The sequence below is a fragment of the Echiichthys vipera genome (assembly GCF_963691815.1).
Source record: "Echiichthys vipera genome assembly, chromosome: 18".
Classification (NCBI taxonomy): domain Eukaryota; kingdom Metazoa; phylum Chordata; class Actinopteri; order Perciformes; family Trachinidae; genus Echiichthys; species Echiichthys vipera.
This window is the reverse complement of record NC_139843.1, coordinates 10,948,254-10,966,601: the sequence shown is the minus strand read 5'-3', so window position 1 is coordinate 10,966,601 and position 18,348 is coordinate 10,948,254. Positions and strand designations below refer to the sequence as shown.

At 39.8% G+C, this 18,348-nt stretch overlaps 2 protein-coding genes across 2 annotated transcripts in view; one reads left to right on the top strand and one right to left on the bottom strand.

The window, feature by feature from the left end:
• Positions 1-7,089, top strand: part of LOC310960503 (protein phosphatase 1 regulatory subunit 1B-like) — a gene marked incomplete at both ends in the record, with an annotated part of 8,741 nt that extends 1,652 nt beyond the window's left edge. The window contains 4 exons of the mRNA XM_083932216.1: positions 4,278-4,361; positions 5,395-5,470; positions 6,728-6,856; positions 6,956-7,089. Of these exons, the coding sequence (XP_083788342.1) occupies positions 4,278-4,361; positions 5,395-5,470; positions 6,728-6,856; positions 6,956-7,089 (423 nt within the window). The remainder of the gene's footprint in view (positions 1-4,277; positions 4,362-5,394; positions 5,471-6,727; positions 6,857-6,955) is intronic.
• A 3,977-nt stretch (positions 7,090-11,066) lies between these two features.
• Positions 11,067-13,758, bottom strand: LOC310961119 (phenylethanolamine N-methyltransferase-like; the record flags this gene model as incomplete). The annotated part of the gene is made up of 3 exons (XM_083933083.1): positions 11,067-11,505; positions 12,584-12,794; positions 13,587-13,758. The coding sequence occupies 3 exons, from the start codon at positions 13,756-13,758 to the stop codon at positions 11,067-11,069; spliced, it is 822 nt and encodes a 273-aa protein (XP_083789209.1).
• Positions 13,759-18,348: the final 4,590 nt, after the last annotated feature.

The window sequence follows — 18,348 nt, the reverse complement described above, 5'->3', positions numbered from 1 at the left end:
AATGAAAACATCAGCATTCCCCGGTAAAGCACGCAAATGGTCTTACCTCATAATACGTCTTAGGAGATTTCTTCTTATAGCGACCATAACTCTCCTTAAAGGATCGCTTGTTGCTGAAAATCCGACTGGATAAAAATCAGCTGCTGATTTGAGGAATTTCCCCAATGCTCAACATCCAGCTGAGGAGATAAACAGTCATTCAGCTGCAAAATAAGGTCTATAATCCCTGATTTAGGCCGCCTGTATGAGAAACCTTCCTATAATTTTTCTCTTTTCTAATTTCCCGATATACCATTGCAGTGCTATCACTCAAAAAAAATGCCCAATGGTCATGTCATGTGGGATGAGTCTCAACTGTACAAGAGACGTGTCTGAATGCTGCGAACCATTACTCTCCTTGATAACTGACCCCAGCATGTTGCAGTCGCTTCGTGGGAAATAGTTCTCATTCAAAGGGCTTTCGACAGAAGCTGATCAAGAGCATTCCTTGTTCACTTTTTTCCAAACTACGCTGCAAAATTTCACTTCACAAATGAACTTGTCTTTTGCCACCTGTCCCGTATTTCTGCTTAACCCCGCTTAGATTCTGAGGATTTGATAAATGGATTGTTTACTTAAGCTTGAATCTGCAAAGTTGCTGTTCTACGGGGCCACTTTGAGTACCAAGAAGGTCATTTTCACATCAATAGCTTTCTCATGCAGCCCTGTGAGCTTTGGTCAAGGGTACGTGAGTTTCAGTGGGAAGCAGCCAACAGAAGGCTAGGGTATATGTGAGGGTCAGTCAAGTGTTTGTGTACAACATTTCCGAAACAGAGCCATAAAATTAGCATTGAAAGAGCAAGCAGTAGCATGGGAACAGAGACAGGTAGAGTGATAAGTAGAGCGTGTGGGAAGGTATGAATAAATAAAGTGGTGAGAAGGACAAGAGGGTGGAAAAAGAGAAAGATAAGTGACAGAAGGAATGTAAGAAAAGGGAAGAGAGGAAAATCATCAGCCAAGGAGAGGACTGATTAAAACCAAAGAGATTAGCTGTGGAGGACTGAGGCCTGAATCAAGGGCAAGGACAGCCAATGCCAACAACACGTTTTCACTGCAGCACAACCGAGTGATCTGAACTACAGTTTATTCAACAAACCCGGCGCACTCACTCCAGACCAACTGAGAATACTTCGGTAGCAGGTAGCGAGAAACATGTTCCTGCAACAGAGAAAGCTGCCGTTTCAGGACTAGGACCCTAGTTTTCCTGCTAGAATGTTTTTGTAACCCTAGTATAGCCCAAACCCTACTTTTTAACCTAGCCCTAACACTAACCCTACATAGCTGCCTAGCTGCTAACGTAGTGTTGACACTAACACAGTATGCCAGTTTAGTTCTGTGACTAGGGTCGTAGAAATACAGCTCCAGAGATGTGGTCCTGAAAATTCAGCTTCCGACACGGTATCTCAGTTGTATTAAATGGCAGTAGTGGTTCCCAACCTTTTCTTTAAGACGCACACCCCTGTTACACACACTTGTCAAATGCATTCAAGTACCCCTTCATCAACACCAGCCATCAGGTACCAAATGTGTTAACTTGAATTATTTAACACTGTTTACAATATATTTTCCGACCATTTTTGCTATTTTTTAGAATATAGTTACAATTCCTTTTTTTGTACTTTTTTTTTTAGAATCGTTTTCAAGCCTTTTATTATATAGGACAGACAGGAAATGGGGTGAGTGAGAGAGGGGGAGACATGCAGCAAAGGGCCGCAGGTTGGAGTCTTTTCTTGAACATCAAATCAAGCTCAACACAGGATTATTCACAGAATAAATTGAAAGCATTGAACACAGCGAGGGATTTATGCTTTCACTGCATGGTCTTAATTGTTAAGTGGATAGGTTAGGATTTCTCTATAAAGGAATTTTTCAGACACCACCTAGTGCTGCCATTGTGCATTATAAACATCCAGATTAATGCATGTGCGTTAGGTAACCATCAAGGTCATCCTCCCTACCAAAAATGAGGTGGGGGATTAATGATTTTCGATGTTAGCGCTATATTGAAGCTCTGTGCTGCTTTAATTCCTCTTTCGGGCAGTGAGGTTATAGTTGCTACATTTCTAATTATTGCTGGATAGTTCTCAAAAACTACAGAAAACTAGAGCAGGAAATTAAAAAAACACACATCAGACGTGCACAGTTGGAGTAGTATTTCGTCCAGCTGTCCTCACTCTCACTGACGACATGGTGTTGTGTGACCAGTTGCACTGAAAAGAATTGTTTGATATGCCTGACTTCAATCACAATTGTATGCAGTACACACAGAGTATCTGTGCATTCACTGAAACATGTCTTCTCATAATGCCTGAATATAACTTTATTCACTCTCTGAAACACGTTTTAGCAACTCTCTCTCTCTCTTTGAGACCCCTCCCGAAAAAGCCCAGTCTGAGCCCCAGCCCAGGCTCTGATTGGTAAGCGTTTCCGGGTTTTTGGCATCTGCACTCTCTGTGTGTCTGCACTGTCACTGCAGTAGAGGTTCAGGTGAACGCTTTGCTCAGGTGCGAGCATGCACACGTTACCGATGGAGGAGTCCGACTCATCAATCCTCCAATTTATTACATGGGGAATGACTGTAACGGCACTATAGCGGTACTTTTTACCTATATGCTGTATATGTATAGTATATGATGATGGAGGGATACTAAAATATGATACAGTTGTATCCAAGCTCATTCAAACAGAAGGATAATACATCCAGTGTGCTGAAAGAACATAATGTGAAACAAATGTGTGTGTGTGTGTGTGTGTGTGTGTGTGTGTGTGGGTGTGTGAAACTGCTCTTGTTAGAGTACTGCATTTGAATTTTCATGTTGACACGTTTTAAAACTCTAATTGGAAGCCTTGTAATTCATATTTAAATTTGTTCTCCCACAACGGGCAGCATATTCAATTCTAGTGTCAGTGAATGATGAATATGTATGAATCCAGCAGAGGCAGTAAGTAAGTAAGTTACTCCAGAGTGGAAGCCTCCCACACATTTCATGCCTACACTCTCAGCTGTGATTGCCCTGGCAGCCACTCGTATCTCACAACAATTCTTATTTCCAAGAGTGATGCATCTATCGTATATTTCACAACAGGTATTGTTAGCCAGAAGGAGGTGTTTTATTGTTGTTTGTTATTTTTACCATGAATAATCGAAGGTTGGCGTAGCTTGGACTCAAATCATAAAAATAGGCATAAATAGCATTTTCAGAAAAAAACTCAAGTAGTACTTAGCATGCTGACCCTGATGCTTAAACACATACTGTAAGGAGTACTTTAAATGGATGAAATTAAATTCATGAGATTTCCATGTCTTTTTTTAAATTATAAAGCAGGTCGAGGTATATAAATACTGTGTCAGTATCAAAACACTGGGCAGAGAAATGCGCACTGCCTGTATTCATAAACTGTACCTTTAAACAAACCGTGAGGACTTTTGTACTGTGTGATGTCACAAATTTACTATATATAGGTAGGACATGCCATACCAGTGCTGTTACAGTCATTCTCAGGCTGCAGTGACAATAACCGTTGGCTTCTGTGACTCACTCTACTTCACACATACAACACATGAAGATGAGGAAGCAACAGGAATGTAGAATATCAAAATGTTTGGCTCCTGAGAGGAGACATCGGGTTGAATCTAACACGAGCAGTAGTACAACACTTCAGTAGTAACAGCTGCAATGCCAGCTGGAGATCAATGTATATTTTTATGACCCCTGCTTTATGTTCCTTTGACTGAAAAAGTAACTGAAAGATTGCAAGAGTAGTTGGACAGGAAAAAAAGTGTTGAGCAGCGTAAAACCTTAGAAACAGAACATCATTATTCAAACTGTGATCCACCCAGCACAAATCAGTGAAGGCAGGAGGGATATAATTTAAAGTTATGGTGCAAGGATTTAAGTAGAGGTCAACATGCAGCTGATGGTAAAATAACTGTATTCGACTAAAAAAAATTACGACCAAGTTGTGGGAACATGCAGTGAAACAGTAAGCACATTTAAATAATACAGGTATCCGCCATGAATGCCAAAATGTAATTCAGATTCAGGAACAATCTGATTTACAACCCTCTCTGCAGATATTATGTCAAAAACCACAAGACTGAACTGCTGGTATAGGTCACACCGTGTTCCTCTGCATGTAGATGTCTGTTAGGGGTTTTATAGTACACACATATGTTGATAGAAACAAATTCATATACAGCATGGTCTGATAGACTCTTTCTTTCTCCATTTGCTAAGATTCGACGTCGGAGGCCGACACCAGCCACACTCTTCAGATTGACAGACCCTCCGTCACCAGAGGAAGACATTGGCCCCCATCAGGTAGATAAGCTGGTGTGCACTATTTGGAACTTAAAATTCCACCAGTGTTTTCATATTTGAAGACCAAAGGCTGGAGTCACTGACTGTTTTGCATCAAATTTCAGTGATTTTAGAGGAGGTGTGTGCTTTGCCTGAGTTTCTTCACAAAATTGTTAAATGTTCTTATTCTTTATCAGGTCTGTTCTGTGGGGGTTGTAGAAGGGCATTCTGGGAAATGTTTGCATATTTGCATTGAAGGCAGGATTGCATTAGGTAGGATGAAGGAGAGTGGGTGCAGACCAAAAGTACCTCCGAGCCAATTCTGTCATGTTTGTTTGTTTTTGTGTTTGCAAAGCAAACGGATTAAGGACCATAGACAAACGCAAATACGAGGCAAGAGTGTAGGATGAAGGGAAACTTATTAAAGGCGATGGTTAGGAGTGGGCTTACAAGCTGGATGGCAGTCATGATTAAAGAGCAGGCCAGGGACAAGCAACCAGTTCAATCTTAGGAAGAAGTAACAAGAAAGCAGAAATCGGTACAGATGGCTGCATGCAAAGACTAAGAGCCACGCCGAAAACATATAAAGTGATGATGTTATAATGTGATGCAGGTGCTATTCCGTCACTAGAAGGGGGATGCAGCTACTGCTCATCGAAAACCAGGTAGTGGTAATGTCCGAGTGCAACTGGTGGGCAGGTGGAGAATAACTATATAGTTCCTTAGAAATATATGGCCCTATGGGGAGAGTGAGAAGTGGGACAGAGTGGCAACAAAAAAACAACAGCTGAGGCTGCCAACGTGACCAGTGCCAATTATTTCCTCTTTCCTTTAAATACGACTTAAAATGCAATTGTTTTGTTTCTCTTGTATTTTTGATCTTGAAGGAATGCCTCATCTTTACTGTCTTTCTACTATAATGCTAGCAATAATAACAATTTACTATATTTCGTAATGTATCTGAGTCTACAACACTCTGATATAAGGCTAAAAAATGCATTGTACATAAATCCATTAATCCCTTAACCATGATGTGGATGCTTTACTTCTGCAGTGGGTTCTGGGGGAAAATGGAGCCTTGAAGGCCAAACTGGTTCACACGACAACCTATCAGCCACCCTCACTTAAAGGTACTTGCACTGTTGTGTTACAATTTATGTAACAAATGACACGAAATGAAAGAATTTGCCGGATCTAATTCTTCCGTGGCAACTGCCATGTGGTCTATATCTGTTTGGAATACATGCATATCCAAAAAACACAGTGAGGTGTGTGTGTGTGTGTGTGTGTGTGTGTGTGTGTGTGTGTGTGTGTGTGTGTGTGTGTGTGTGTGTGTGTGTGTGTGTGTGTGTGTGTGTGTGTGTGTGTGTGTGTGTGTGTGTGTGTGTGTGTGTGTGTGTGTGTGTGTGTGTGTGTGTGTAGATTAGGAGCAGAGACAGCTGTGAGTCTGTGCTGGATTATCCTGGATTATAGGATGGCCCACAGCTGCAACATAGTCTCACACATACACATATACAGATACAACCAAAGTCACACAAATATAAATACACACAAAACATTACTATTTGATATATGTGTTTTACAGTATGATCTATCTTCTGCTGCTGCTTGCAATGACTACATTGTTTAACTGAAAGTGTATTGTAACAAAGTTCCTACACATTTGAACTTAAACATCATCTCTTCATTTCCCAAGTGAGAATACTAGACATCATCACCCACATGTTATCAACTTGAACTTCTTACAGGTACAGGTGTACTCCATGACCCCATGACGTCAGTGTTGGGTGTAATAACAAGTGTAACAAAGCGCACTTCTGACTGCACCCAACCACATCCTTTAATTACACGTATAACAATGGTCAACAACAACAACATCACTCTACACGCAGATGACATTGTCCTATTTTAAAAGAACTCATCCGTGTCTTTCCCTGGACATTTTCTGGTTATAAGGTCAACTCTGCAAAATCTAATGTTGTTTGTCAGTCTGAAAGAGTGATGCGAGGTTTGGTCAAAGTTAAAACAGGCATTAAACTGCAAACCCGAGAAACATTGCTTCTCAGCCTGAGGCTACTCTTGAAAGCAGCTATAATTAATTATTATTATTATTATTATTATTATTATTATTATTATTATTATTATTATTTTTATGAATGTGTATGAAATTACACTAAGAAATCATTGTGGGAACATGACATGTTTGTTCCCACCCAGTTGGCCAAAAATTTTTAATTATTTCAGGTTCAAATAGCAAAAAAGTACATCACAACACAGACCTCTTCTGTCCACCTTTCCATCCATCATCTGTCCATTAAACTGGGGTTTCTTATACACATGTGTAAAATCAGTGCTCCTTTATTCTATATCTAGTTTTGTATTTTCAGCTGTACAGAAGATGGCCCAGGCCCACCTGGCCTCCCTAGACATGTCTTCTGTGGATAATGAGGAGCCCTCTTCTGGGGAAGAAGAGGGGGAATGTGAGAAGGAGGGGCAGCAGACACCCTCAGCTACAGGTGGGTCAGACAGGACGGTCTTTCACATTATGCCATTGTTATATTGGCATGTGCCACACATAGACATTGCTTACACTTTTGAAATCCCTTTCTTGTCAGATCTAAGGGAAGGAAGCAAAGCACTCAGGAATCAGTGTGCTCCCCCGGACAGCTTGACAAGAAGTGCTGATCTCAGCTGTCACCACGGAGACAAAAAGGAGGCCAAAGAAAGAGAGGAAGGAATAGGAGAATGACGATAGAATAGGGCTCAGATGGAGACTGAGTGTTAGCGTGGAACAGACTTACATAATACACATATGAGCCATGTGTGTGAATGCGGGGTGTGTTATTTGGGTCTGTGAGTGTTTATGCATGCAAGAAAAGAATTGAATGTGGAAAAAAGAGAAAGGGAAACAGACAGAAATTGAGAAAGGTCAAGTTTAACCTGAGACTCGTGAAGAGAATCAGGTCTCGGTCAACCAAGACAGCCAGGGCTAAATTCCAATCAGCCAAGGACACTGCACAAGAAATATGAGAAAGATGGACACTGTTTCAAGATAAGACAGATATACACCATTGAATGCATATTTTACAGACATTGAAGATTCTATTTTACCTGATGGTGCAAAAATGTTTGAGGGCCCTGATGAGGTGGTTGTTGTTATTTAGACATAGTATTTCTCACACAGTTCGACCAGAGCTTGTGAATAACGGCAGAGCCAGACTGCACGCGTCAGCAGTGCGTCTCCCCGTCATAGAACCTGTTAATTTCACCTCCCATCTTAACAGGTTGACGCAGCCACATTCCCCACCTGAACAGCCCGCGTCAGCAGTGCGTCTCCGTCATAGAACCTGTTAATTTCACCTCCCATCTTAACAGGTTGACGCAGCCACATTCCCCACCTGAACAGCCCGTGTCAGCTGCGTCTCGCCTATTTTTATCGTGACACTTATGCGATTGGAGACAGTCAATGGTCTTTGACAGTCATATTGACATCATAACAGCCCTTTCGCTACAGTGTCAATGTGTATATGTGTAGAACATGTCACAAACATGAACAAAATGAAGATATTTGTACTTCTGCACTTTTGGTTTGGGTTTCGTTTCTGTGGACAGAATCTCAACCTTTTCAGTTGGAAATTTGTTTAGCGTTTCAGCGAGGTAGCCGCCACGCACTACTCGCACTTCTGGTCTGGCTTGGCCGTAAGATTCTGAGGCTATCGTAGTACAAGACTGTCCTCCCCCCAAAAAATGACCCCATAGGTTGTTTGTACTAGCAGCTTATTAAAAACAATATTTGCGCTAGTATTAAGAGAGCCAAAGGATAGGATGGTGACGGCATGATGTGCCCTATCCTGCCTCTGATTAGCTAACCCAATTCTAACCCTAAATAACTCACTTCTCATCCCTAAACCTAACCAACCCAACCAACGAAGGCAACAAGTACTAGCCAACTAGAGGCAGAGTAGGGTCATGCCGTTGGCACATACTGTACATACAAGTCACATAACTAACCAAACTGGGACTGTTTCACAACTTTAACCACTTGTTTAAAACTGTGACTGTTAGGTTAAGGTATGAGGACGTATTGATCTGTTCCCACAGCTAGGTGTGCTAGTTGAGGAAATGCTCCTGTGGGTCGTATTAACTAACAACCAATGCGGCCGTATGGGTTGGAGGACTTGTTGTGTAGAGTATGATACACAGATATGATACATTGTATTACATGAAATACTACAGTGTGCTAAGTATACAGTGCAGTAATATTGCAGAGCCAATCCCTTTTGAAATTCAACCAAGGAGCTGTAGGGCTGCTTTTTCTCTTATAAAATAACTCTTTCTGTTTGCTTTTCCTCAACTTTGTAGACATTTGCGTGTAAGGTCAAGGAAATTAGAGGATGGATTACAGACAATTTAAGTGCAGTCACAGCCACAGCAGAGCAGATTAAATCATAACAGACTAATCCAACTAATCACGATAATGCAACACAGTTTTTCCGGTTTGATAATATGTACAGGCTTTTCGTACCACAGCGATTAGCAAGCATGATCTTTGTGAACTGAAAGAAGACCTTTATTTTCAATATATACAGTATATAGTATAGTGAAAATATAGGTTTTCTTCATATATATGATATATACGTATACTGTATATATATGAAATTACATGTACAATGCTCCAATCTTTTCTAAGAAAAGAAAGACAAAAGACTTTATCTAGCATTTCAGTTACCACATGGAGTTGACATGTAATTTGGATGTGTGACAAAGTGTATGTTTGAATACAGAAAATGACAGCAATGTCAGTGAGTTTTATTAAATGAAGACCCTGAACAAGTTTTTGTACCTTTTATGATCTTTGTTCTTGTTCATTTTTGAACCGCTTCGGATATACAGACTATGTATGTTCTTTATCACAGTTACAGTATTCCCAAAGAAGTAATAGGAACACCAGCAGTTGAATCAAACAAATTGAATATAATTTACCATTATACAAATAACGGGAGCTCAGAGAGGAGAGTGAGGAGTCTGATCTAAACTGTCTCCTGTGTTTATGACTTAAGAACAAATGAAAATAGTGTTGCCAGGATTTTGTTTTCATCTGTGGCAGGTTCATTTTTAACAAAAGAAAATTCACCATGCCAAAACTATTTCCCTTAAAAAAATTAAAAAAGAAACATAGGAAAAAATGGTCCTGGCAAAACTTTTTTCACCTGTTCTTAAGTCAGAAGATCACAGGAAAGAAAGTGGTTGAGATCAGAAAAAAAAATCTTACTTGCCTCAGACAAATCAGAAAAGAGAGAGCACATTTTCGGTCCATGGCTGATATTTGATGAGCAGCTCAAGGTGGCCGAGTACTGACACCAGAGGCAGATTAATGCACTGGCTGGCCTAGGCTGCAGCCTAGGGGCCCTAGGTGTGCAGGGGCCCTGGATTGGCCGGACTATTTTTTTTTTTTTAAGTTATGACACTGGGAAAAAAAAACTTGCCTCCTTTTGGGGCCCTTAGAAACCTCAAAATAATTAGGTCACTGATTGGATAAATATGTGACACATTTACCCAATCAGCTGCCATCATGTCAAAATCTTAGACTGTAGACTCTTCTTGTGTTCTAGTGGGGTTTTTTTTGTAAAGCATGATTAATAATGTGGGGGGCCTAAACAAACAGTAGCCTAGGGGCCTATGACCACCTTAATCCTCCACTGACTGACATCTAGTGTTCAATAATTCTAATTACACAATCATATTCTCAGATGCATTAGATCGTTTAATGCAAAATAATCTAATAATTAACGTCACCCTCTACTCAAAAACCATGTATATCTTGAATAAGTAGATGCCTTTTTAAATATTTTCATATATACATTTATATATGTGTCTTAATACATGTCTAGATTGGATATTTAAGTTGATATAATAGCAAATATTAGGATTAACCCATAGAACTACAGTTACATGCGATAGTGAAGAATTTTTAAAGCAATTTTGAGCAGTTTACATTGCTTCCACCAATCTTTGCTCCAATCTATTTATCATGAATAAGTTTATATCAATGTAACACTGTCAGTCTGGGCAAACATCATGACATAAGTATTGGTTTTAGTATCTTTATTAACATCATCACAAATTCCAAAACACAACAGTCAACTCATCAACCCTCTTAACTGAACAGTTAATTGAAATGAAATATATCAAAATATAACCTACTAACTGTGAAAACTGCTGTTGTGATATAGGATTCTGCTTCAAACAAAAATGGAAGCATCATCATTCTTAAGATGAGAAAATTATTTTTAGAAATGAGAACTATAAGGAAAATAATACAAAAGAAAGTAAAAATAACAGCAGTACTCAAAGTGCGTTCTGGTTATTTAAATGTTTTTTGATGCTGTATTGTAGTTGCTGTGTTTGAAGTGCAGGGGGCGATGTGTAATTACATTTCTAACACTGCGAGCAACAAAAGAGAATGTCTCCTTTTTTATTCACCCTCACAAAAGACATTTACTGGACCAATGAAATAAAATTACTCTCTTAGCATTTTATCCATTGATAGTCAGTTGGAATATTTGTTAGAATGATTGAGGACTAAATTAGCATAACTAACTTTATTTATTGTCCGCTGTGCTAAACCGTGCATTTACCTCAACTATGATATTTTCATCTGGATATTTACTTCCTCACTTTCAGCTTTAATACCCTTTATCCATCCTCTTTTCCCCCACTTAGCTTTTAATCCTTTCTTGCCTTTACAAAAAACACCCCAGATACATCATCGACCCCCACCCTCATGTCCTGAGGCAGTGTGTAAACCTCCAGCCTTATCAGGGTAAAGCCACTCTCCTTCAAACTATCACAGACCTGGGCCTCATTCAGTGGGACCACAGGGATCTTCACCCCAGGCCCCCCAAAATAGTAACTCTCTCCCAGCGCTCCGATGAGCAGGAGGTGGCCACCAGGCCGAAGGAGCATCCCAATGTGGCCCAGGGCCCTGGTGAAGGCAGGCAGGTCAGGGCTGACGCTCTCCAAACAGAAACAGGACACGAGACAGTCGGCTCCAGCTGAAGGAAGGGCGTCACGGGCCAGAGGCTGAGGGCGGTGCACGTCAACAGGGATGATGTCTGTGATGACCTGGCGTAGCTTGGCAGCTTTCTCTGTCCATGCTGAGGGCCTGGTAGAGATCATATGAATCATCAAATTAGATAAAAAATAGCTTAAAATGCCCACAGCATCGGCACAACTTATGTATCAATTTCAATACAATTCACACTGTGTATTGAGTTAACACTCAAGCACACTGCATTGCATGTGAGGGATTTAAGTGTTCATTGGCTATGAGCATAGCTCTATGGCAATGAAAGTCTATTGGTCACTTGATCCATCACTTTGATCCTGAAATTTCTCAGCAACATCTGGATGAAAAACCAGCTGTTCAGAGCATTCATCTATCCTGTAAAATATTTCTACATCTATGAGGTGAATTGGTCCAAATTTTTGGTCCGCTGACTTTCTATCTAGCATCAGGGCAAAATTGAAATGTCCATTACTTTAGCTGATGCCAAATACTACAAAGATGATGATATTCTCATCAGCTGTACTTTTCACTTAATTCACAGTAGGCACGATGCGGTGGGACGCGGTGCGGTGCGATACGATATAATGTGCTGCAATACAATACGATGTGATGTGATTTGATGTGATTTGATATAGTGCGATATGATATGATATGATATGATATGATACCATGCAGGACAATGTGGTACGATGTGATACGATACAGTATGATATGGTGCGATAAGATACTATATACTGTATTGTTCCCGTAGAGAAATTTGTCTTGGACTCAAATGCTGAATGACACATTGTTCATATAAGAACAATGTGCTCAAAAAAGTTGACTGAAGATGATGATGATGATGATGATGATGATGATGATGATGATGATGATGATGATGATGATGATGATGATGATGATGATGATGATGATGATGATGAATATTTAGGATTACGAAAAGCAATTATGAGGAGAAAGTGAATAAAGAGACTTTAGACTGCCATTAATCTATTTAAAGTGAAAATATTAAAGAGACATTCTTATTTTCTCTAAGACATACCAAGAAAATTGGTAAAATATTACAAATATAAATCATTCACTGATGACGTTACTAGTGTAACAAACGCCATCTTTGTGAGTGATAATTCAAGATATCTCAAGTGTTCTGGCAGAGTTTAAAGGGATCTGGTCGTACCGCCGTCCCTCCAGCTTGCAGACATGCTGCAGGTACGGTGTCCAGTCCAGGCTGCAACCTCCCTCGTCCTGGAGCCAGACCCTCAGCTCCTGCCTGTTGACCTCCAGGAAATCTGTGAGGAGCACCTTGCTGAAAACCTCACAGCCACTCAGCACCTGGTACAGGGTGGGACCTGAACCTATGTCAACCAGCAGCTCACCATTCACATCGCCTGGGAAAGGTAAGGGAGAGGAGAGGTGAACTAATAGAAAGTGCTTGACCAATATGCCTTGCAGCTCATATCTCAACACAATTATGAACAAGTTAAATGTGTTTTATAGGAGGTGATTATTTGTACTGTTGAAAGGTCAAGCAGTGAACATGCCAGTTTAACCTGAAACTACATTTACAGTAGAGTTATTGTATGATAAAAAAACATTAATAAAATGAAAAAGATGTTTATGGAAGAGTGCTTGGAATATAAGTAAATATAAATTGCTAGGAGGGATTTGTGAAAATATGAAAACTCCACCATCAGTTAGATTTAATCAACGCTTACCTTAATCATTCAACAGTTTCACACTGTTACACCTCACTACTCACGTATTTGCTTGGATTATATCAAACTTTTGAAAGAAGTATTCAAATCCAGATGACATTTCTGATGATTTACAAACAAAACTAAACCAAAGATCATTGGGTTTGAACAGTGTTTGGACCCACCTTAAAGATTATTGTATGTGTTAAGAAGAAAGAATAAGACTAAGAATAACGGAGACAAAACAAATTGTTTGTCTCCGAAAGTGAGCAACATCCATCTGGAACATTTGCCTCTTACAGAAGTTAAAGTATAGGTGTGGAATCAAACTCAACATGGACACTCAACTCAACACTTATTATTATTGAAATCAATTATGTTAAAATACACAGTAAAACATCATCACATGTTTGAATCAATATATTTAACTATTTTTCTTTGGGGCATGGAATAAAGTTTGCATGATCTGTCTCCCTGTCTCCTTACCTTCAGTGAAAGCTCTATGCAGGCATGCCAGTTTCCACGGCACAATGCTGTCCTTTCTTTCGAAATCAGCCCGTGGTGGAGTGTAGTTGTACTGCAGATACGCCGCAGGATCAAATCCCTGGTAGCAGGCTGCCATGGCTGCCACTCCATTCTCTTTTCTTTTTTCTTCCATACTTGTGTTTTTCTTTGTGACTCTAACACCTCTGCTTAGCGCTCATCCTTCAGGTGCACGGTCAACCTCCTTATATACCTGTGTATGTGGGTGTGCTTCTGTCATTTTGTGTGTGTCTATGCTGTGGGCTACTCTGAGTTTCATGGGCAGAGATAGCAATCCTGCTTTTGGACCCATGTTGCAGCCTGATAGCATTTGTTCTGTTTGCGTTCTCTGCCCTGAGGCGCTGATACCATCAGATCAGGGGGGCTTCCTCCAACACTAGACCCACTAATGGACTCCTCACATGGCTTTCAGGTCTTCCATCCACCTTTCAGAGGCCTGCTATATCTCCATAATCATTCTAAAGGGCCTTTTACACTCAAACAATAGACCAGTTTCGTCTCAGGCAACCCTGTTTGAAAGGTTTGTCTCCATCTCCATGTCGCCATATTTTCTTTGATGATGTTTGTGTAGAGTGGCGGAGAGATGGGGAACGGTGAGTAGTAATAAGGGGAAGGAAAGGTTTCTCACGATGACAGGTGATATATTATTACAAAATCAGAGGCTGTTGTAAGGCACAGAGAGAAACTGTTATTATTTTGAGAATCAATACATTTCAAAATATTAATGGTTTCACTTAGTCCATCCAAAAGGAGCAAGATAATAGTCAAGATGACGGATGAGAATGAAGAAGGGAAAACACTTATTTGTATTTTAAGGTCCAGTGTGTAGAAATTTGGGGGGTGTATTGGCAGGAATACAATATAATATTCATAACTATGTTTTCACTAGTGTATAATCTCCAGAAACTAAGAATTGTTGGGTTTTTGTCAGATTAGAAGAAGTGTTTCATATCTCCACAGGGCGCGTCCTCCTCCATGGAGCCTGCCATGTTTCTACAGTATACCGGGCCAGAGTGGACAGACCAAACTCTGGCTCTAGACAGTGGTGAAGAAAATGGAATTTAGTTGCAACCTCATCACTAGATAAATCCTACACACTGGAACATTAAAATTGTTTTCAATAGGCCTGTAATTATTTTTTGACATAACTGATTATAAGGTATTTGCATTTTGGAGACAAATTGAAGTTCAGGTTTACACGATATTTAAATTTGACACTTTAAGATTTAAGAAAATGGCCTGTCCACACAAGAAGATTAAAACATTGGGGCAGGTGGAGAGTAACCAACAATATAACTGACTTTGATGCTGATGTTCTAGGGGATTTGATGGCTGAACAAAATTGTTCTCCTGATCTTCCAACCCTGACCAACTGAGTGTAATGAGGAGGGTGCTTATGACTTCTGACTTTAGTTTTCCAATATCAATAATACCTTTCTTTTGATGAAATACATTTGAAGGACTTATTGTTGATTCCAATCACAGAACCTTGTTAAAATAATAAAGACTTCTGCTGTTTGAACCCTGGCGGTATACATTTAAGATGCATATAACACTAATGTTTTATGTGCTCTGCTGCATGAGTTTAGTGCATCACTTGACAGATATTTTCAGTTCATGCAAATTAAGAATGTCAACAAACAAACTCATCTCACTCCACTGTACATGTTTAGTGTTATGGTTATTTGGTGCCAGGGAATAAACATATCTTATTTATTACTCTATTAAAATAACTTAGTACATTTTTTAAACCACTAGCCACAGCAGACAGCTGACTAAACACTGAGCTTCATCCCCCGATTGAGTTAATTTACCATCTATTCCCGGCGCATCCCAAAGTAGCAGCTGAACCAATGTGGAACATAGCCATGTATCAAACGTTTTCTCCCCAGGAGTCTCGTAACACCTCACTCATCCCTGGCAGCTGAACCAGAATCCCAAATATCCCTCCACACACACACACACACACAGACACACACATCGAAAATATAACAATGTCCAACGGAGATGAGGTATTTTGGATGTGGAATTCTGACGGATGAGTTAAGATTAGGATTTTGGAGATTACAGTTAGAGTCAGACTGAGTAAAAAGGGTCAAGAGTTTTCTTTTTCAGGAGAATGCAAAGCAGTAGACTAAATTTCCATTTGGCAAACAGTCAGTGTTAATGGTTTTGGGACCGAAATGTGATCGGAAAAGCTGCAAAATGTTTCCATTTGCAAATAGAAATCTGTACATTTATTGGCTGTTGCGAGAAATCCTCAACTTTATTTCTGTTTAGATAAACAGAAAAGGGATCAATTAGAATAGACATGGAATACAGTACATGTTCTATTTGAACCCCAAATTTCTCTACGAATACTATCTTGACACAAAAGTAATGAAAGAGCTGTCATTAATCTCAGTTTTTTCATTTCACATTGAGAAAAATCAAACATATTGATTATTTTTTACGTCTTTTATTCTTTTAGGCAAGAAAGCAAAATTACATTGTAACAAGAATCTCGTTTTATTAACTCTAATAATGAATTTAACTGAAAACAAAAATACACTTGTACAACGTTATAATTTGCATTGGTTGAAATATTGAATATATTTATTAAGAACAAAGGTTTCACCCCAGGAACCTTGGAAACTTTTCCATCTTCACCATAGTCTTCCTCTCACTCGCCTCTAACACAGTGCTCTTTGCTTTCATGGTCACACAGCATTCTTCCTTTTGGATATGAGCTGGGCCTCGTTGCACCTTCGGCCCCATGACACTGGGGTCAAACGTGGACTGTTGGGGTCGTCTGGTTGAGTGTGTTTTGGGATGTGGGTAATTCTTGCTGATGGCCCCCGAGAGGAATCTCTGGAGCAGCTTCTTGGCCTCCCAGTGTTTTCCTGTGCGCCCTGCTTCCATTACGGTCAACCTGCAAGACGGTCAGAAGCCACACACACTTAGCATGTTGGTTAAGTGTCATCAGAAACATGCTTGCCCCTATTTACACCCTTGTTTAATTTGCTTGCCCCTATTTACACCCTTCTTTCATTTTAAAAATAATTCTGTTGATGTGGAGGAGATTGTGAGTAACCTTTGGTGATTCTGTGGTACGGGAGTGAGGCTGTGCCAGTGAGCCATGTAGCTCTGTCCCGTCTGCCAGTTCTCCTCCAGGACGCTGCACTCCAGCTCAGCTCTACCTGCATCACCCACACTGCACATCACTGCTGCTGCTGCCTGCACCAACCAAACCAACAAACAATCCTGTCTGTATTGGATCGGTGTGGATAAAACAGCTCAGAACATTTTCAGAATAAATGTACGGATAGGAACGTACACACTTCCTTCTAAATTGAGGACATAGCATGCACCCATTCTTTTATTTAACACCACACAGCACGATATTATCATGACTGAAGCTTATTAAAATTACTAAGTGACAACAGAGAGATGTGGTACTGTTGCTTAACTGTGATATACAGTACAATGAACATATCACTGTGCTGATAATTTGGATGAACTGTTGCAACGTTCATCACTATCGGACTCACTAACTAACTAAACTAAAGTCCATGCAATTTACTTCTATCCTAATTTCCACATAATTGTCCCCTTGAGTTTCCTGCCGTGTTGTTGTGTTTTCTGTCATTGATTAATTGTAACATAACATCTTGCAAAAAATAATTAAAAATGCAATTCATGGCATATCATGTGATGGAAAGTCATATGGTAAAAAAAAGGTATAAATATCCTTTGATAAATAAAGTAATCAAAAAATAAATAGTAAAAATTTGGAATTTTGGATAACAAAACAACGATGCAACTTACTTTTTCTGCTGGTCCTTTCTCCTAACACACCTTCTTTCCCCTCAGTCTTTACATTTACTTCTGGTAGTCTTTCCGTTGGAAGTTTGTCTTTGTCAGAACTTTTCCTCAGATCACTGATCTTCAATGGAAAAGGCACAGCACGTCTGATTTGTTTTTCTTCAGTGGAAAACTGGTCAGCTTGACTATGTGGGTTGAGTATTATGGGGAGGGGGGGGGGTTTATAGTTGTGTATCTGCAGCTATTTTAGACCGACTCTGCAACCACCGAGACATGCTGATATTAGAAACAATCCACATGCTGCCACTTTGACCGTGGAGATAATGAGTGGATTTCATCCAAAGCAACACGGTTAACCCACTTCAACAGGTTATTACACCCACACTCTCTAAAGTGAAGCCCATGGGGCCAAAGTCATAAGCAAGCTATCTGAGATTTTAATTTTTTAATTTAAAAATCTCATTTCCATTACCAATACAAATTCCATTCAAGTCAAGTACATTTTTTTTTTTGCCAAATAAAACAAATTGCAAATTTGCCTCAAGAATGAAAAATCAAGGGATAACCAACATGATTACAGGTCATGTCATGGAGGTGCTACTTTTGCTTGTTGCGATACTATAAATCAATCAATTTAATCCTCAAATAAAAATATGTTGGGATTATATGTTTTTTCTGTTAAAAAATTAATGTGGGGTTCAGGTTAGTTTCAGTGGGAAAAGTCAGTACTTCTACCAATAAAAGGGATCAAAATGAGCAGACCTGCTGTAAGTTAAAAAGGTTGCGCAGATACACACACACACACACACACACACACACACACACACACACACACACACACACAGTTAGTGGATTAGTGGAGCCAGGAGAATGGTAAGGGTCAGTGCCTTCCCCTGAGTCA